Genomic DNA, 21,665 nt, shown 5'->3' on the forward strand with positions numbered 1-21,665 from the left:
TATAAACTTCACTCCTTCCTTCACAAAAACCATCAGATAGATGCTGTATTTGTATCTTAAGTAAATAAAAGACATAGCTGGTGAGATGTAGGATATTTCATTCAGATTAGTTTGCAGATACTATCCACAGGGCTTTACCGATGATGTGAATAAGTTGCCTGGGTAGCAAAATATTGTCCCCAGGCTCCCAGGCTGCAAGCAAATACTCCACCGCAGGTCTGTTCCTAACAAGTATAGAGGGATTAGAAACCTTTTGCTTACTTTGGACTGTTTTGCTCCTGCTTCCTTACTTGAGAGAGATTTATGGATCATTTAAGGAAGGGAAAAGTGGTGTTGGCAGGGGACATTTTTGAAGTGAACTTAAATTTTGGGGTGACTTTGCATGTTTTCTAGGCAAACTACTGCTTGACTAGATGAAGTGACACAGGCAGCTGGCCCTGATTGCTTTGTGGTGCCTTCGTGTGAAGTGAGGTGCCGCGTGGGGTTTTGTGAAGTGATCTGCAATGGATTTAAGATGGCTTTGAAGAGACTATCTGAATTTTCTCAGTGGGAAGGCAATTGCCACCTCTTTTCCTTTTCTTACCTTTTCACTATTGAAATGTCAAGTCTAGTTTTCCTTGGTTTAGACAGAGACTGTGAGCAACACTGGCAAATGAGAAAAGTATAAATAAAAGGTTATAGCCATGGGTAGCCATAACAATAAATAGCATTGTCTGTAAACTTAATACTTCATCCATGTCTTCTGCATGAGGAGACTGAAAAAGCATTCACGTCAATGCACTATTCCTCATTATTCAACAAGTACAGAAAAATTTCATCCCTTTCAGCAGGAGGAAAATTGATCTAGTCTTAGGTGTCTTAGGTCAAAGCAGTTTAAAATCTTAGTATAGCTGTTTAGGAATGAAATTTGTGTGGAGGTCTGGTAGAAAGGTGGTGTTCATCTCTTGCAGAACAGCTAATTTAACCCTAATTTAACCCCACATCATCTCTGCAACGGTGCACCTACATTAACTGTTTCAGTTTGAGCTTCCTGTGAAAACAAGCATGTCCTAGTTTCAGCTGGGATAGAGTTAACTGTCTTCCTAGTAGCTGGTACAGTGCTATGTTTTGAGTTCAGTATGTGAAGAATGTTGATAACACTGATGTTTTCAGTTGTTGCTCAGTAGTGTTTAGACTAAAGTCAAGGATTTTCAGCTTCTCATGCCCAGCCAGCGAGAAAGCTGGAGGGGCACAAGAAGCTGGCACAGGACACAGCCAGGGCACCTGACCCAAAGTGGCCAAAGAGGCATTCCATACCACGGGACGTCCCATTTAGTATAGGAACTGGGAAGTGGGGGCGGGGAATCGCCGCTCGGGGACTAGCTGGGTGTTGGTTGTCGGGTGGTGAGCAATTGCACTGCGCATCATTTGTACATTCCAATCCTTTTATTATTGCTGTTGTTATTTTATTAGTGTTATCATTATCATTATTAGTTTCTTCTTTTCTGTTCTATTAAACCGTTCTTATCTCAACCCATGGGTTTTGCTTCTTTTTCCCGATTTTCAACCCCATCCCACTGGGGGTGGGGAGTGAGTGAGCGGCTGCGTGGTGCTTAGTTGCTGGCTGGGGTTAAACCACGACAAAGCACTTACAAATAGCATTGGATAGAGCACTGGAGAATAACCTGGAACCACAAATCTGTGCCTGGGAAGGAGTGACAGAAAACTTCTTAATCAGCGTGTGTTTTGCCAAGTTCTGTTCCAACAAGATATGTCTGAGATAGGGGCAGCTCTGATCTGACTGAGCTGGGAGGTGGGATGAGGGATTGTGCCCATACCATTTGATGTGTAACATGTATGGGTAGAAGCAGGGAAAGGAGATTGTTTCCCTCTCCGTCTAAAGGAGCTTATTGCTGTGTCTGAAGGACACATGGCAGAGGAAAGGCTATACTAGGTACAGTCCTCTTGGCTGAGTAGCCATGGTGTGGGACGCCCCTCAACTTTTTCTCTACTCCCTTTACTGCACCACAAGGAGAAGGGCAAAACCAGAAGAGAATTGGCTTGCTGGCATGTGACTGTGTGCTAAAACATTATCTCCATCAAAATCCTAATAAAGCACTTAACTGCCTGCTCTTGCCTTTTACGTCTTTCTCCTTTACTCGTGTATGGGTAGATTGGCAGCTGTATAGAAGCCCTTTCGGTACTCCAGCTTCCCCTGTGTTCTCTGGGGTTGAGCAAAGTTCATTAGAGCCAGTGGAAATCCACATACTTTCTCATTTTTTTTCACCTTGTCCAGTTATGTGCATCTCTTGCATTTTTGTTTTGCAAGGCTAAGTCAGGAAAGCAATAAAATTAAAGCATAAAGAGCTCAAAAGCTTGTAAATAATGTAATACTGCATACTGGCACAGGAAGCAAAGGAAAGTGCTATCAAAAAAAGGTGGCAAGACTTTTAAAGTGCTTCTCTGAGGGGTCAAAATTAATGCCATGTGCTCATATTACTGTGTTCTTCTAAAACTGACAGCATGTCTGTGCTGTGGCCCCTATCTTAAAATCAGTGAAATTTAAGCAAGTTGTCCTGTGAGCAGTGGGACTAAGCAACCCTGGTTTCCTCTGAATTGTACTTTGCCTCCCATGTTTTATCTCCCCCCTTATGCTCTCCCTCGATTTGAATAATGTCACATCTCCACCATGTGCTGTTGATGCAGCAGCTGTTGATGCTAGTCCTGAAAAACAGGGCCAGGGCTAGTGTGAAGCTACCCATGGATGGTTACTCATGTTTGACTGCCAGTTGGTTGTCAGCAGTTGCATATGTGAAGAGCAGCTACATCCTAGTTGCTTTGCCCTCATGAGGGAAAATAATTCGGTTTGTGTGCTAACCGGCTTTAAGTTTTCACAAAATGCATACAAGACAGTTACATTTCAAGTGTCTACCCTCTTGTCAATTTTGGTAGAAATTAGCCAGTGGTTTCAAAATTATTGGGTGAGGAGAGGGAAAGTGACAAATAAGAAACTGGAGTGAAAATCACAGCCTCAAAAGTCTTTCTTCCTTGGGAATTCAGGCTTGAAACAGTGCCAGTATTGTGTATTTGTCTGCTCCTTCTTTAACCTGTAAGGTTGATATTTTCAAGATACTCTTTCTCAATCAGGAGGGCTGAGAATTTTTTTATGGTAATACAAATTCTCATATAACTGCAGCTGGGGCTTCAAAAAATCACTGTTATACTGTGAGATTAATTAAAAAAAAAAAAGTTGCCAGAACAGGTTCTCCTGTTTTGGTTCTCTTGCTGTTTTAGTGTCTTGTCCATCAAAATCCGGTATAAATAGCTAATTGTAACCAGGGCTCCCAAAAGTTATGGAGTGGCACCAGTTGTTCTAAGCATGCAGAAAAGGAACAGCTGGTGACTGTTTTTACACACCGTCCTCCTCTAAATACTAGAGGGTGTTTTGCAATGTAATATTATTATTTATACTTCAGTATAATACCAAGAGTTCCTAGCTGAAAGTGGAGCCTGAAGGTACTATTTTTTATCTACATGCTGTAGGAGATAATCCTGTCCCCAGTTCCCCTCTATCCCTTTCCACCAAAAAATATCACAGCTAATTAGGCAAAGACTGGAAGAGGAAAGACAGGCGCCATGAAATGAGGTGACTTGTGCCTGGCTCCAGAGCAGATCAGTGTTGTCTGTGCTGAGAAGAGAGCTCAGTCTCCTGCCTCCCCATTGGAATCTCTTCCCTGGAGTCCCCTGCCACATCACAAGGTCCCACATAAAATGTTGCATTTTTAATATGGTGTTACAAACCTCAAAGTTTTAAGGAAACATTATGAATACTTAATAAATATAGAAAACTCTGCAAAACACTTGAAATACACTGTCTTGGTATATGGCTGAGCAGTATTCGTTCACTTTTATGCAACTTTGTTAAAATCTTTATTAAGACAAGGGAAAAAAAGGGGGGGGGTTTATTTGATTTCAAGGATTCTGCTTCATTACATGCTTTTCAGGCACTCATAAATTGTCATGCTGCTGTGACCTCTCATGAGAATTCTATTCCTATTAAGTATATTTGCGTTTACGTTATCTTGAGTATAAATGCGTGAACAATCCATGCATTTACCATGCACAGGCTTGTCTTGTCTCTTGGCCTTGTCAGAGTGATACATTTTTTTTCCTCATCTTGTAGGGAATTCTCTCTTGTAGGACTTTTCTTTCTTTGTTACTGACTTGGATCACAAATGGTCTTTATTTCCCTGTTCTTCTGAACTAAATAGCTAAATGCAGGTTCCTGTGGATATGAAAGGGGTTGTGAGTCATACAAACAAAAATATGTTAACTTCTCCTTGTGTGGGTTGTAATCCATTAGAAACATTCTTATTCCATGTGGTTTAACCTTGTCCTTTTTTCCTATTATAACTGACAAACCATGATTAATTCAAGCATAATTTTGGACCCAGCTCATCAGACTGTTAGACCTATGTGTCGCAGTGCAGTCGTATAATTCCAGGTGCAGATATGCCACTTTACATCACTTCTCAGTATTACTGTACTATGACAATCATGGATCGAATAACTGGGATTGCAAGGCAATCTTTTAGGGGTTAGGGTAGTACAAGTGAAGGTAAGTTACATGCTCTGAATTCTCCTCCTTACTGGGTACAAAGCAACAGGTCACGTCCTGTTGCAGGGGCTTTATATTTCTGTACAGAGGTCTGGCTCTTTTCAGCTCTCGTGAGAGTACAGTAAGAGCAGGCTGGTCCCATAGCCTGTCTTCCCAGGTGGTTGACGTGCCTGATGTGGTTGCTGAGAAGTCCCACTGAGGTCTGTGTCCATGAGATCACTGCCTGTGTAGGCTTAGCCCATGAATTCTCCTTGGGGAGAGGTGGTGAAATGCTGAACCCCTGTGTGCCTGAGTTCCCTCCATGTCATGCGTGTTTCTTATGGAGAGACTGAGAAGGCCACCAGGAGCTCTGCTGTGGTTGGCACCGCAAAAGCATGGGGAAGCAGCAAGTTCTGTCCTGGGGAAGAAAGGGAAAAGTGATATTGCAAGCAAGCAGAAAGCAATTGTGATTGATAGTGCTCTGTTTGCTGTCTGAATTTTAACTGCAGTGCAATGTACTCAAGAGTGAGGAGGAAAATATGGATTCCTTATCCATCTCGCCTAAGAATCATAAGCATTATTATTTAGACTGGACCTTGTGCAAAAAGGTAGTTTTCAAGTGTTCTTAATGAAGGCACAGAAGATGGGATGTTTCTTATGATGATGCTAAAGCCCACATTTTGTATTATTTGGGAAGCTTCTCAGAGCACATCTGCAGTTTTCGAATTCTTGCTTTTCCCACCAATCATAGGCCAGGGCATTGTTTGTGTGACAAATCCTTGTTTCAGAATATAAGCTTTAAGTGAAAATTAATTTAAGAAAGAGCTACAGCTGTATTACACAGAAGACTGACTGCAGAATCTCAATGATTTTGCATGTATGAACAGGACAGTCTGTGGCCACATTTCCCAAAGATGCAGCAGACGTTCGGCAATCTAAGTCCTGTTCACCCACTCCTGGAAACAGAAACACTTTCCTTGGTCTAGCCTTTTCATTCAATACAGAGGTGAGGAATTGAATTTACTCATCAAGCCCAGCTGCTGAGCATGGGGAGAGAAAGATGTATTGCCCATCGAGTTACCTGAAGAGGCACCCAGAAAATCAGTGGTGCCTCTCCTGCCTTGTCAGTAGCAGCTGCCTTGCTCTGGCGGCACTCAGAAGTCAGTCATGTTCTGTACTGACCTGTGTTAGATTAAATGACCTTGAGGTAAAAGATGGTGTCAGACTGGCACTGTTATTTCTGGCTTATGTTTCTCCCATCTATTTTTATTTTTCTGGTAGTATTCCATTTCTACAGTAAGAATATCGACATGATTAGTAAGTATAAACCGTCTGCTTCGAAATACTATGAATTGTGTCATTTAAAAATGTATCTGTACAAACACTGTCTCACACTGTTTGTAGCAAAATTCTCTGTTGCCTGAGCCATTAGAGGCAATGAAAATCAGTGTCTCCTGTAAGTTAAGGTTCCTCTTCACTTTACATGAGGCATGAAATAAGCTGATATATAGCAAGTGGAGGTATTCACAGCAGGGAGAATATTCAAAACTTCTATGCAAGGAAGGGAGTGTATTTTTAAGGCTATGCTGTCAGCCAGGGAATTTGGCTTCCTAAAAATCCACAAGGAGCTTATGTGTGTATGTACGTGTCTAAATATCCAGGGTACTTTCAAGAAATGCATCCAGCATCAAATATTGTAATAATAGTAGTAAATATTGAGGCACACAAAGTCAGGCATTTTGGGTTCTGTTTCTATTTCTATTTCTGTGACTTGCTACGTGACACTCATTAAGTCTCTTTGTGCCTCAATCTTCTCACTTCTAATATTCTTTTAAGATAATAAAATAAAATAAAGTTTATGTACCTTACGTACGTTTTTCTGCAGCTCTAGGTTTTGATCAGGTCACCTATTAATGAATTTCCTGCCTGCCTTACATCATTGTGTGAGATTTCACTGAATGTTGATGAGCTTTGAGATACTTGAATGAAAAGCATTATTAGTATATAAAATATCTCCTTTGAGAAGTGTCTTAATGACGAACATGCCATTCTGTGAGTCTTCCTAGAAGGTAAGAGTCATAATTCTGTATGTATTAGTTTAGCACAGGTAAAGCACAAATCCAGAGTGTCAGGAGATGTCAGACGGTCACAATTTCTACCCATTTAATACCAATGAGTCTCTCTTAACATAATACATTAACAGTTTCTAAAACAAGTCATTGAGAATTATCCCACATCATCAAAACATTGCCATTTATAATACATCTATTATCAATGCCCTTTTCCATCGCAGCTTCTAATTATCTAAATTTGACACTGATTAAGTATATTCATGACTTAGAAACTGAAATAAGGCAGTATGTTAGAGGAAGATAACACAACTTTGGTGAAACTACTGTGCTTTTTTTCTAAATATGCCCTTTAAACAAAAAGGTAATTCCAGAAGGAAGTACAGAATTATGTTCGTTATGATTATTCTTGGTTACGTAATAAGTTGCCAAAGTCTGGTTTTTGCTTTAAGTATCTGCTGGTCTGCTGACTGAGGCTGAGGAAGGTTTGGATCCTGATCTTTTTTCTTGCTCTTGTGAATTTGTTCAGTGCTGTTGTTATGTAAATGACTGTAATATCACTGTTCTGGCAAAACGATACATTGTCTTGGTTCCACTCGGGTATTAGGACTTGGTTTCCATTGGGAGCTATTTTCTTCATTACATTTAGCATGCATCTAAGGAGTAGCATGGCTGTAAATTCTTTGATTTTTTTTTTAAATTTATTTTTGAAGGTGGAGAGTAAAACCTGTATTGGTCACATATAGTTTAGCTTTTTTGTGTGTGTGGTTTGAATAATGCCTAATTTTGAATAATGAATAATTTTACTGATGGCTTTTGATTTCTTGTTGAGGAGGTCTGAAAAATTTGCTTCTAGAGTTCTAACAGCAGCTGACTGTTAGCTACTATCACATTTATTCAGATTAATTTCTTCATCTTTTGTCCCTTGTATTTCATATACCGAAGCCATAGAACATGAGATAGAAATGCAGTTTGGAGAGAACTCAGTCTTATTTTCAGTCCTCTGTAAAGGTCAGGGGGGTTGTCTTTATTTTTATATTAAATGCATTGGGTTTCTTTTTTTAAAGGGAGCCATATTAACTGCTGTCTTATTTACAATATAGATACTTTTGCAAATATGAAATCATCCCTGTTAGTTCTGCCAGTAGCAGCAGCGTCAGGATGCCTGTCACACGTGTCTGTATTTCAAGCTCTGTGTCAGTGAGAGCTACTCTACGCCACATGATGTGACAAAGTTTCACGTGCCTGAAGCAACCATCGGCTCCTGGGTGTTTAGAATATCCCAGCACCGTGGGGTATTCAGATTCATCTGAAAAGGATACGCACACTTTTCTTTATAGACTAAGGACAGATTACATTACAGCGCTGGGCTTCAAGACTTCAAACCTAATTTGCTTCCTCAAGGACTATTAGCAAGCTGGAAAATGACTGACTTTCACATACAAATGACAAGCTAACATTTTTATTATTGAAACCACATTATGAAACTGGTACTTTTATGCTGATTTCTTCAATATTCTAGATTAGATTTCTGGACATTAGGAAGACAGCTCTCATCAGACTTTGTGAATAAACTGATCAAGCTTAAAGTAGCTGGTTTTATCTTGTCAACGGGCAATCATAACATCTTTTAAAGTAGGTAAAACAAAGGCAACTAAATATATATAGTTCACTTGTTCCTCTGCTCTGCTGCTTTTTCCTCACTTGGTATGGTAAGCGTGTACAGGTGATTTATAATTTCCAAAACAACGAGTTGTGACATCGGAAGGGATGATCATATCTGGTGTACAACTTAATAGATCCACCATGAAAAAATGTGGATTCTATTTTAATGGTATTTTCTTAAGAATGTGATGAGAAACACACAAAATATAATCTCTGAGCATGATCACCTAGAGAGAATAATTCTCAAAAGGATCACTTAGGACCTTTTATTTTACAGATCTCCTTTAATTTATGTACAGCCCTTGAAACAGAACAGGTGCCAGCAGAATCCTGGGTGTCAAGGAAGGGGAAAAGGGAGAGCAAGAACAGGTGATTTCTAGGGCAGAAGGAAATCACTGAGTTTAGGACAACGTCAAAAGAAAGCAGGATTTCTTCCTAAAAGAGACTAAACATCCATTTCCAAGGGTGTACCAACATCCCTGTTGTCAGTCATAGGCATAAGTAGATACTAGGTATGACGTGGGTGTGCAACACACGGAGACATGTATTTGACAACTTCCTGCTAATTAGTCATTAACCTGCAATTTCAGTCTGTGAAATTAAGCATTCTTACAGGTTAAAAGGCTGTTATTGAGAAGCAAATCTTGTGGTTCTTGTTTGTGCTTATTAAGAAGTAGTAAGGAAGTTGCAGGTGGTTGAGAGCACCGGCTGGTTAAAGAGTGGATTAAAGGAAAATCAGCTTCACTGACGGTTGAAGAGAGGTGACAAATTTCCAGAGGCAAGTAGGAATGAAATGTCTTCAGAAGTCTGTATTCACTCTTCATCTGTTTTTCATTCTACCGTAAGACATGTGAGTACTACTGATTTAGGGTTGATTTTTGAGTCATGTTACATTCTCATTTTGGAAACCAACTGCAGGGAGTAATACCAGATAATTAGGATTGATACTTAGCTCTTCTAAGGATTTCACATCTATAGACAGCAAATCCCTTTAACTGGTGTCATTATCCACATTTTACAGGTGGAAAAGGTCACACAGAGAAATGTGGAATAACCTGACGGAGGAGTCCCAGAGCCAAGAACTGAACACAGTCCCTGAATTCTTAATGCAGTGTTAAGTCATTGAGATGCCAAGTTGTAGCATTGTTTAAAGAACCACGTGAAAGATGGGGAATAGCAGAAGACATCTCCCATTGACTTTAGTGAAGCCAAAATTTCACATGGGCATTGAGTGCGATAGAAGAGGTAGCCTGTTACACCATTGTCACGGTCCACTCGGTGGACTCGTGATGGTTCGTTTGCTACAATCTCGAAAGTGCAAAATTAAGGTGACCAACACCAAAGGGGATAGCAGTAATCACACAGTAAAACTTTATTGTATTGCCTGTGAGGAGGCATGCGATAGTTAGAGATGGGTGAAAGAAAGGAGAAAAGTAAAGTAAAGTTTAGAGAGAGAAGAAAGAGAGGTTATAGCTACCACCGCTGATCTCACGATGTCCTAACGGTCCCGGGTCCAGCTAATGCTGTGTTGTCGATCGTCATGGTCCTTGGTGGGGAAGCTTCAAACTTCCATTGTTCAGAAGTCATCTTTTATGCTTAGTAACACACCTTGCTCTACCTCTGCCTCAGGAGTCTCCACCCTTCTCAGAATACAATTATCATATCTCCGTCCTTCTCAAGTGAGGCTATCACGCAGGTGTGGGGTCAGTGTCCGAGGTGTGGTAAGTCTTGGAGGCGGGTAGCCTTCAACCAGGAGGTGTGTTTTGGTATTATAATGAAGCAAAGTTCATCTAAAGTTCATGATTTCTTCATCGATGTTATGGCAACAGCTGCAATCCATCCTTTTTGACAGTAGCTATGCGGTTATCTCTAACGGTTCCAGTCAGGTACCTTCCAGGAACCTTGTACCACACATTCCATCCTTGGGACTGCTGCGCTCCAAACAGGCCATTGTCAGGTAGCGTACTGTTCATGTTCCTGATGACAATGTTGAGACAATGCTGATTTTCTGACCGACTCTTACAACCATATAAGCTGCACATGTAAAAAATGACTGAAAAGCAACACTTTAGTTACACTCCTCCAGGCAGGTCTAATCCTGAAAACCTATTATCTGAAAATAACTTCAATACTCAGGGCAAACAGATAATGATGACTGTAGGATTAACACGCTCTAGACAATGGGGTAAAGTGAAAATAAACTTGGAATCAGAGAGTTTTTGATATTTTAGACAAACTGGAAGATTTCAAATGAAAGTGAAGTTATGCTACATTTTTAGATAGCAACTTGCTAACTTGGTATTATAATGTGTTGCAGGTTTTGACAACCTGGGTTTTGACTAGTTTACGTGACAGTTCATGTCTATGCTTTTATTTTACATGGTTTCATTCACCAGGTAGTCTAGCAAAATCTAACTGCTCTGTGTCAAAGAGCCAGAAAAGGTATTTGAGCTTTCTGTCTATGTCTGTACACTCAACTCTTTAAGAGCGCAGTGAAATACATTTCAGGATAAATATTGATCAAGATCTAAATTTAAAAAGGTGTTTGTGTCAGACTGTGTTGCCTCAAAAATGATTAAATACTTTGGAAGTAAAATCATAGAAGAAAAGTTAGTTAAATGGGGCAGCTGGACAAAACTTTCAGTAAAAGACAGAAATCAGAGTATAATGGATATGTTTAGCATGTTCTGCTTTGTCCTGCTCATACAATTTGAGGTCAGAATGATGGAACACTAAGTCTTTTAGTCTAACCTACTAGGTATCCCTGGCCACTAAATTTTATCCAATTATCACTGTGGTAAGTCCAACTACTTCTATTGGGATACAGTATATTTTCCACAGAGATATCTTGTTTTATCTGGAGATTTCCAGAGAAGAAAACATGGCTTCCCTCCATAATTTGTGCCTATGTTTACTCGCTCCCATCAATAACATTTCTAATCTGAATTTGTCCGATTTAAGCTTCCAGACATTGACTCATTATTCTTTTCCTCTACAAGATTAAAGGGCCTTTTAATTCCTGGTATTTTCCCCTATGAAGGTATGTACATGCTGTTATCAAATTGCATCTCCTTCTCAGTATGGTAAGTGGTCCAACTTCTTCTTATACAATCCTTAAATCAGCTTTGTGGCTCATTGCTTCACTCTCACGTGTTTTTCAACCCTGCCTGACTACCTGTGCCAGATGTGTAGCCAGCATCCCACGGGTGGCCTGAATGCTGCAGCACGGGGAGATGAAATTAACTCCTTGCTCCTCACCTTCTCATACTTTACAAAGACGTTGGGCAACCAGTTGTTTGCGTGTCCAACGTGCGCTTTATTTACATCGCTTAGCATGTGTCTTTTTTAATCCAAGCCAAATGGAATGATTTACCAAGAGTACTGGGCATGCAAGGGGCTACAACAGAAGTGCCTGCCTGCACTAATGAGCGGGACTGCAGCTGTGCCTCGCCTCCCGCCAACAGCGGCGGGGATGCGTGAAGCCCCACCACATAACAAACTCCCGTGCCGGGTGGGTAGGCGTCCGGCTGAGGGGGGAAACGCGGACTCTTCGGTGGCTGGGGCCGAACACGACGTCTCCGCTGGGAGGTGACAGAAGGGGGGCTCGGGGAAAGGCGGGAGGAGGGCGGGCTGCCGCCTGAGGAGATGGCGGCGGGGAGGTGCCGTTCCTCGGGGCTGCCGCGGGAGGGCGGAACGCTCCCCGCCCGCCTGCGCCGGGGAGGGGTGCGGAGGTGTGATCGTTGGTGTGACCGTTACGCGGCGGCGCCCCTCCCTCTCCCTGCCCTCACGGCCGGGAGGCGGCGCGGAGAGATCGCGCTGTGCGGTGCGGTGAGGTGAGGTGAGGTGAGGTGCGGGCAGCCCCCAGCCCCAGCCGAGCCCTCCGCGGCATGCCGGCCGCCGCGCCGCCCGCGCTCCACCCCGCGGCGGGCTCCTGCTGCCCCTATGGTCACTGCGCGGGTGAGTGCCCCCTTCCCTCCATCCCCCCTCGCCCCCCTTTCCCGGGGGCAGGTAGCCCCCGCGCCACATCACCGGGCCCCCTGCCCGGCAGGTCGCCGGTTGGCGGGAGGGGGTGGGGGTGTGTGTGTCATTTTGGGAGGAGGGGCACGAGCTGGGGGCAGGAGGGGGGGCGAAACTTCCTCCCCGGCTCCTCGCGTGTCTGTGGGGTTGCGGTGAGCGGGTAGGGGTGGGGGGGAGAGCTTTCGGTGGCGTTTGGGCTTGAAATGGGGGCTTGGGAGGGACACAGCTTGGCGGTGGGATCGAAGGGAGGGAAGGAAGGCTTTAAAGAAAGGGGGGGGGGGCGAAGTTGGGGTGGCTATTCTACCGTGCTCCTTCAATTACTCGTATTTTCGGTTAAAGAGAAGCCCCCCAGCTACCCCCGCGTTGTATCGCAGGGGAAACTAATGAAGTGGATTCGTTGCACAGCCTTTGGGAAGCTGAACAAGCGGCTACTACTAGCCGGAGGGCGAGTCTGTGCTGCTTCCCACGGGGGAGCTGGGTGGGGGTCAGGCTATCTATGCTCCTTTTCCCAGGCTGAGAGACCACCTCAGCAGCTGTTCGAGGTATGAGAGCAAGCTTTGAAGTCTGAGTGTGAAGTTAGCATTTACTATTCTGAAAGGCACACACAGCATCATCTGTACTGCAATAAAATTGATGATTAGAAGTAACTTGGACTGTTAATAGTTGGTGTGAGTATAGTTCACTTGGGATGAGTGCTTGTGGGCTGCTCAGAGAGCACTGATGCTCTGCATAAAAGTAAATACCATGTGAGGCAAAGATTTTAAGCTGTTGCACAACTGTGTGTTAAAACCCACTTAAGGGTGGTGAATTTTCCTTCAGCTGGGAAACTGCTACAAGTGGAGCTACACCGGTTACAGGCAGGGGCTGAAGGGGTGGGGGAGGGCTGTTGTGTCAGATGGGGATGCTGTGACATGTGGTAGCCAAACCTCTCTGGGGAAGAATGCTGATTGCACCCTTGTGTCCCCTGCCTTCTGTAGTTATGTCGGTTATGTTTGCTCCTATTTAATAGCAGAACAGATATTTATAGGAAAACTATTCCATAACTTTTTACTGCAAAGCGTTATTTTCTGCCTTCCTCAGGGAACATTCAGTACACAATGTCAGCAGGACTGGACAGGCCACTGGTTTGGGCTAATGGAACAGTTTTCAGGTTGTTAGAGGCTGTGTTTGGAAACAACCCCATAAACTGAAACTTTTGCTACCCTGAGTACTGAAACATTTCCTTTTTAAAAACAAACTGCTTGCAACAGTATAACAAAATTCTGGCTTCTTCCTCTGAGCGTTTTAGCTTGCAACCTAGATTGTGTGAGGGGATAATCTCGGAGTTTATCACCAAACCTGACAGTTTGGTGATACAGTATGCATGCTTTTGCTACTTGCTTTACATAGAAATTAAAATGTATGTGTATGCATGTTTGCATACAATTTTATCTTCTTACCTCCTTGTCTCCTTTTTCTTTAGCCCCCCTTTTTTCCTCTTGATGCTTCTTGTGATTTTTATATGGTCTAAATGCAGTTTTGACTCTTTAAAATGTTGGGAGCCAGCAGAGTCCCAAAACAGTCAGTAAGTGAAAACAAACTTACAAAACATGTTACAGCTATTTTCATGTAGTAGAAGTGCAGTTATTATAGCAACTCTCATGCTTTTCTCAAGAAGTGGCTGCATTTTGTATCTCAGGATGTTGTCCTGTGGCTCTCTGGATAAAACTGATCCTGCAGAATTAGAGTTTTTCTTGTAGTGTAATGGGTGTGGATCTCCTGAAATGGCATGACTCTTTCCATGAAAATTTTTGTAGGATGTTAGGACACATCAGCTGAGAGCTAGCTTCTGGTAAATCTCCATCTGTGGTTCATTAACCTGAATGGGTTAATTGGACTTAAACTGTCAGCAAAGATAAGATAACTTGGTTTTAATTCAGGGTATTGGCAGCTGTTCAAGCCTCTGAATTTGAGCTGTGCTGAAGTTACCTAGTCTTTATTGTTGTTTTTTTGGTTGGTTGGTTGGGGTTTTTTTTATGCTCAAGTTAATTACCTTGGGCATGCTAACCTGAGTTTTGAATGTATCTTGATCTGGTAGTGTCACTACATGCTGTGTATCTGTCTGCACTGCTGCTTTTTCTAGTTGTGTTCTGTAGAGCTTCACAATTTTGGCATCTGTGGGACTTTCAGCATGTGGTGACTAAGGGAAGTTGTGTGGGATTCATTTCCCCATTTCTAAGATTACTTAGCTTAGTTTGTTTTCTGCAGAAACATCTATAGTTTTGTAGAAGTCAGGGAAGCTGGTGGTCCTTCCTTCTTTTCCAACAGCTCTAGGATGAACTGAGTTGGTTTCCGTTACTGCTTTTCCTCTTTTCCATTGACTTGATGATTCCTAAACATTTAACAATGCTTGAAATCAGCATTATATAGATTTTCTTTTGCATATAATTAGTATCAGAACATTATGGTGGCTTCAGCAGCCTGAGTTAGATCTGATCCAGACCTCACTAAAGGTAATGTGACTTTTAATTAGCTTCAGTGCAACTTGGAACAGAGCTGAAAATGTAGTAGTTGAAAGGTGAATGTGACACTTCTTAACAGTATATCATTTTCCAGGTTTTTTTTTCATTTTCAGGGTACAGGGTCTGTCCTTTTGGAGTGTTCACCAGATACTAGAAACAATGAAAAAAGCATGGGGAGCTACTGGCTCGATTGGTTCTAATGTAAATTTGGAGTTTTGGTAATGCTTGCAAATTGTTCATCTTACCTAGCAGTAGTTTGCCTTCACTGTAAAAGAAAGCCAGGCACATTTACCTCTTCCCTCTGTTGCTAGTATAGTTTACTGTGTCTAATTACTGTAAGATTGCAAAACAATTATTTACGTCATATATTCTTAGAAGAAGCTCTCAGTCATTCTAAAAAACACCATCTCCCACTCAGTATTGCTAGCCTGCACATATACTCCAATTTTTTAGTTTTCTTGTCACCCCAAATAATGTAGCTAGTGGAAATGCTGAGAAATGTCTGGTGGTGTGAAAATTCTGATCTTTCTGCTTGTCATCATGTTTTTAAGTCTAATTAGCACTGGTGTAGAGTTTTCCCTGAGAAGCCCATTTTCTTTTATAAGTTCTGCAAAACAATTTATTTTACAATGCTGACTTTAATATATGAGTCTCTTCTGAAAAAGTGGTTCTGTAATAATAGGGTTGGGAATTCTACATTTATATGCAAGTTAACCTCTCTTAAATGTGCTAAATTTCCAAAGCAAACTTTTGGGTAATTGCCCCTTTTGCAAACCAGATGGAGAATCAGACTCTGGCTGGGTCTTTCCTTTAGTTATGCAACAAGGTTATTGGTAATAAAGGATCTGAAAGCATAATTAAACCCTCAGTGACACCTCTGCAAGCTCTCTTATTTTCACTGGCTTTGCTCAGTTGCAACCAATTAGTCATCAAGTTGAGATTTAGGAAGCAATGCAAATAAAATCTCTCACAAGAAGAAACAGCATCCTGCTCCTTTGACTGAGGCAATGTTGGCTAACAGGATTAAAAAGCAGTGAAAGCTTACTTTGTGGTGAAACATGAATAATTAATTTGAAATATATGGTAGTTCAGGAGTCAAAAGCATCAATGTGAAACTCCCCATACACTGAGCCTTAAACACATGGAGGGCTTTGCCAGATGGATCCTGGCCAATATTGCAATTGTGTAAGATGTTTTTGTTTCCCTCTGTCAGTTCTGTCCCTCTCCTGAAAGATTCTTGATGGAAGGTCCTGGACTGCAGGGTTCACTTCCCTGGTTACTGGGGCAGACCCTAAAGCAGTCAAACTGCAGAAAGCAGCCATGGCTGTTCCCAATAAAATACACAGCCTGTCATCTTTGAAAGAAATGAAATAAATGAGCAGTTTCATAATACTCTTTTTTTGGTTTTATGCAGGGTAACAACTTAGACTGAGCCTCACACCTCCAAAGGCACTGATTCATTTCACGTGCAGTCTTACATTTCACTTGGTCTTTACAGAGTCTGCATCTGTATACTTCTTTAAAGGGCTTTCTTTATGCTCGCTTTTTAATTTGCTACCCTTAAAATGTCAGAAAGAAGATAATGAAAGTGGGGTTCTTCTCAAAAAAAAAAAAAAAAAATGATGACACTTGTGACTCATTACCAGACTACATGAAATCTTTACCTTCATCTGCTGCTCTGGGGGTGATTCAACACAGTTTAACACTAACACATGGTAATAGCCATCTGTGTTTGCTGTAAATATTTTATTTTTTAATTACAAATGTCTTGATTTAGAAAATCTTAAACCGTACAGTGGGGTGGCTGTAGGCCTGCAGGGGAAGGAGGTGAGTGCCTGGGAAGGTAATTTTTGCCCAACAGCTCCTGTCAGGTTGGAAAAGGGAGCGTAAGACTGAGAGCTAAGGCTGGACCCTGCTGCTCCATCCTGGGGGGAGCTGGACAGGAGAGGGCCAGGGCAGGCTACAGAGGGGCTCTGAACATTTAGTGAAAGAGAAGGTGGGGGGAGGGAGTGGCCAGGAAAACCCTGAGTTTATCTTCTTTGAGGAGAAAGAAGGAAAGGTGGCTGCTAAATGTCATTTATCCCTTGTGGTTCTCATACAGTAAATATGGTTACATGTTGCTGCATGCTGAGCCTCCTACATGCATTTCACTGCACGATGGCACCCACAGTGGGGCTGGGGGTGACACAGAGGCACCATCCATCCTCAGAATGGAAAAAATCCAGAGCTTATCCAGCTATAGTGAGGGATCCAATGTGGACATCCCTCAGGTTCCCTCCCTGTGCTGACATCCAGCCAGCTGCAAGGTTTTACCCCCAGGCTGTGCCTCCAGATCATCCTTCCCATTTTAGGAACTCCTTTGCTACAACATATGCCTGCTTTTTAGCTGCTCTGGTACTCTTTGCCCTCTAGGATCTCCCATAAACTCAGGAGTCTATGTCCCAAAACTGGCAGTGAAAAGGGAGTAAGAGAAATGGGCAGGGAGAAGGGAGTAGAGTCCCTTCTTATTTCTTTCTAGAGTGAAAGACTGGGGAAGAATGAGAATGGACTTTTTTGGGATTGAAAGATTTGGAGATCTCTAGTTTCCAGTTTGCATGACATAATGGATGTTTATTTTATTCTTAAAATAAAAAGCAGATATGTTGAAGATACGATGTATGATGTAAAGTTTTGAAGTCTTCTTGCCTGTCCTTATGAGGGCAGGGAGTGGGTATAAAGGTGTGTGTCTCCCATACTGTTGCACTCTAGGAGTAGCCACTAAGGACATTTTCTTTCCTCGCAGCTGACACTTTGGCACTCACTTAATGGGACCAGACATGTTTGGCCAGGAGAAACTTCAGTTCTGTTGGTGACATGTGGGACAGAAGGAACCCAACTTGACACACAGCTGAGTTTGCAGGGCTGAGAGTTAAAGGAAAAATAATATTGCATGCAAACTTAAGCATGCTTGATGTGAAGTTGTGAAAGATAATGAGCTTGGGATTCTGTCATACTGATTTTATAGGATCTTTTAAGGCTAAAACTGTGTATTTATGAGATAGAGATATTATTCTGGTGGTGTTTTCCTTTTTGTAGATAAGCCCAAATTAGTTTTTCTTTGGTGAAATAAGAATACTGCCTGAGCTGCTAAGTGATTTTAGTTTTCTACAAATTTTGTTAGACTGGGTCAGTGATTGATCTCCATTACACTAGTGCAAATTGGACATGGATGTCATGGATGCGCTGGCATGAGTGTGACTGGAAATGCCCATTAGGGTAGCAGAAATGATGTTACAGAATTACACTGATCACATCTCCCCCCTTTTTTTTTCCCCACTGTGACAGTATTAAAACTGTTTTTGAAAGATTCTGGCTGATAAACGGCATTTGTAATACCGAACATGGTTTTGTTTTCCTTCTGCACCAGTAGCTAATGCAGATAAGAATTTGTGCAAATACCATGATGAGTTACTTTGTTAATATAAGTGGATAAAATACACTTTGGTCTTCTAAAAATACTTAGATTGTGCTTATTTTATTTGGTTTAGTAAACCATTGTTATAATACCATATTATTCACAGTAATATTTTCTTGCATAGTGTATTCTTGTCGTGGTTTCAGCCCAGCCGGTAACAAAGGACCACGCGGCCGCTCGCTCACTCCTCCCGCCCCCCTCCGGTGGGATGGGGGGAAGACGGAGGAGAGGAAAAAAAACAAACCTGGAACCTCGAGGGTTGAGATAAAGGCAGTTTACTGGAACAACACAAAGAAATTGCAACAACAACAACGGTACTAATGAAAAAGTATACAAAAAGAGTGATGCACAGTGCAACTGCTCACCACCCGGGACCTGACGCTCTGCCACTTCCCCCACCGAAAAGAAGAGCCCACCCCCCGGCCCGCTCCCCATTTATATACTGAGCATGATGTCACATGGTATGGAATAGCTCCTTGGCCAGTTCAGGTCAGCTGCCCCGGCTATGCCCCCCACCTCCCAGGTTCCTGTAAAAAAAAAAAAATTAACTCTATCCCAGCTGAACCCAGGACATTATCCACCCCTTATTCTATACCATCTACATCATGCCCAGATCTTACATTTTCCAATCGACCACTACCACTTCCTTGTCTTATATATATAAGTATATGGACTTGCGTCCGTCCCCGTCGCCCCCCCGCACACACACACACACGCAAATGGTATTCCTTTAGCGTATGGGCTATCCCTCTAATGTGTCCATTGATTTTATTTAGTCCATGACTTTGGGGCTCCATCTGTTGTAACAGTTCTTCAGGATAAGAGAGATGGTGTGAGATGGTGGGTTGTTGTATGCTGCCTCTGGAACTTGTGGCTAGTACATTTGGTGCAACTCACGCCCTTAGTCTGCAGGTCGAAGATGTTGATCTTGAGGAAATTGCTGGGTGTCAGTTCAAGTTCTGTCGCTGTTGTACTTGGCTTAGTTTCAAAGTCCATCCCGCAGTCATTTGGGTAATTCTTACAGTAATACCCTTGATATGGCATATAGACACTATAGATACAATGACATGCATTGGCAGGGTATTTAGCAGTTAGGTATCATACAGCCCAATTCACTGGCTATTCTCTCCCAAAATCAAATCTCCCTGAGGTACACATCGAACTTCCCCATCCTTCTGCATCACCCACCAGGTGTACCCAGGTCCCTGAGCAAAAACAACCCCTTGAATGGGTTTGCCTCTGTTTGAGGGAGGACTAACCCAGACTGTCTTTCCTAACATACTCCTCATGCGCACTACAGGGACTTTATCGCCTTCTACAGTATGTGGAAGTCTTGGTTGGGCAGGGCCAGCCCGATTGGCGGATCCTCTAGTATTAACTAACCAGGTGGCTTTTGTTAAATGTGTATCCCAATGTTTGAAAGTCCCACCCCCCATCGCTCTCAATGTAGTTTTCAGGAGTCCGTTGTATCGTTCGATTTTTCCGGAGGCCGGTGCGTGATAAGGGATGTGATATACCCACTCAATGCCGTGTTCTTTGGCCCAGGTGTCTACGAGGTTGTTTCGGAAGTGAGTCCCGTTGTCCGACTCGATTCTTTCTGGGGTGCCGTGTTGCCATAAAATTTTCTCTTCAAGGCCCAGGATAGTGTTCTGGGCAGTGGCATGGGACACAGGGTATGTTTCCAGCCATCCAGTGGTTGCTTCCACCATTGTAAGCACATGGCACTTGCCTTGGCGTGTTCGTGGGAGTGTGATATAGTCAATCTGCCAGGCCTCCCACTGTTTATATTTCAGCCATCGCCCCCCATGCGACAGGGGTTTTTGCCGCTTGGCTTGCTTAATTGCGGCACATGTTTCACATTCGTGGATGACCTGTGCGATAGTGTCCATGGTCAAGTCCACCCCTCGATCTCGAGCCCATCTATATGTTGCATCTCTCCCCTGATGGCCTGAGGTATCGTGGGCCCACTGAGCCATAAATAGCTCACCCCTACGTTGCCAGTCCAGGTCCACCTGAGACACTTCAATCTTGGCGGCCTGATCTGCCTGCTGGTTGTTTTGATGTTCTTCAGTGGCCCGACTCTTGGGTACATGAGCATCTACGTGACGTACTTTTACCACTAGCTTCTCTATCCGAACAGCGATATCTTGCCACAGTGTGGCAGCCCAAATGGGTTTACCTCTGTGTTGCCAGTTGCCCTTCTTCCATTGCTGTAGCCACCCCCATAGGGCATTTGCCACCATCCATGAGTCAGTATAGAGATAGAGCACTGGCCACTTCTCTCTTTCAGCAATATCTAATGCTAGCTGGATGGCTTTCACCTCTGCAAACTGACTCGATTCACCTTCTCCTTCAGCAGTTTCTGCAACTAGTCGTGTAGGACTCCATACAGCAGCCTTCCACCTCCGATGTTTTCCCACGATGCGACAGGACCCATCAGTGAACAGGGCATATTGCCTCTCATTTTCTGGCAGTTTATTATACAGCGGGGCCTCTTCAGCCTGTGTCACCTCCTCCTCTGGCAACATTCCAAAGTCTTTGTCTTCTGGCCAGTCCATGATCACTTCTAAAATTCCTGGGCGACTGGGGTTTCCTATGCGAGCCCGTTGTGTGATCAGTGCAATCCACTTACTCCACGTGGCATCAGTCGCATGATGTGTAGAGGAAACTTTCCCTTTGAACATCCAGCCCAGCACTGGCAGTCGGGGTGCTAAGAAGAGCTGTGTTTCAGTACCAACCACTTCTGAAGCGGCTCGAACTCCTTCATATGCTGCCAATATCTCTTTTTCAGTTGGAGTATAGCGAGCCTCGGATCCTCGATATCCCCGACTCCAAAACCCCAGGGGTCGGCCTCGGGTCTCTCCAGGTGCTTTCTGCCAAAGGCTCCAGGTAGGGCCATTCTCCCCAGCTGCAGTGTAGAGCACATTTTTAACATCTGGTCCTGTCCGGACTGGCCCAAGAGCTACTGCATGAACAGTCTCCCGCTTAATTTGTTCAAAGGCTTGTCGTTGCTCAGGCCCCCATTTAAAATCGTTCTTCTTCCGGGTAACTTGGTAGAGAGGACTTACAATTTGACTGTAATTTGGAATATGCATTCTCCAAAAGCCCACAACACCTAAGAAAGCCTGTGTTTCCTTTTTATTAGTTGGTGAGGACATAGCTGCTATTTTGTTGATCATGTCCGCAGGGATCTGACGACGCCCGTCTTGCCATTTTACTCCTAAGAACTGGATCTCCTGCGCAGGTCCCTTGACCTTACTTTCTTTTATGGCAAAGCCAGCCTTCAAAAGGATTTGGATTATTTTCTTCCCTTTCTCAAAAACTTCTTCTGCCGTGCTGCCCCATATGATGATGTCATCAATATATTGCAGGTGCTCTGGAGC

At 43.1% G+C, this 21,665-nt stretch overlaps 1 protein-coding gene across 2 annotated transcripts in view; it reads left to right on the forward strand.

Moving 5' to 3' along the window:
• The first annotated feature begins 12,070 nt into the window (after nucleotides 1-12,070).
• Nucleotides 12,071-21,665, forward strand: part of DCLK3 (doublecortin like kinase 3) — a 38,018-nt gene continuing 28,423 nt past the window's right edge. Inside the window, exon 1 of one of the 2 annotated variants that reach the window (XM_069809694.1) lies at nucleotides 12,071-12,267. In XM_069809694.1, the coding sequence (XP_069665795.1) occupies nucleotides 12,198-12,267 (70 nt within the window). In that variant the 5' untranslated portion in view covers nucleotides 12,071-12,197. The remainder of the gene's footprint in view (nucleotides 12,268-21,665) is intronic. The other variant, XM_069809685.1, reaches the window with a different exon arrangement.

This window comes from Haliaeetus albicilla, chromosome 2, assembly GCF_947461875.1.
Source record: "Haliaeetus albicilla chromosome 2, bHalAlb1.1, whole genome shotgun sequence".
Taxonomy (NCBI): Eukaryota; Metazoa; Chordata; class Aves; order Accipitriformes; family Accipitridae; genus Haliaeetus; species Haliaeetus albicilla.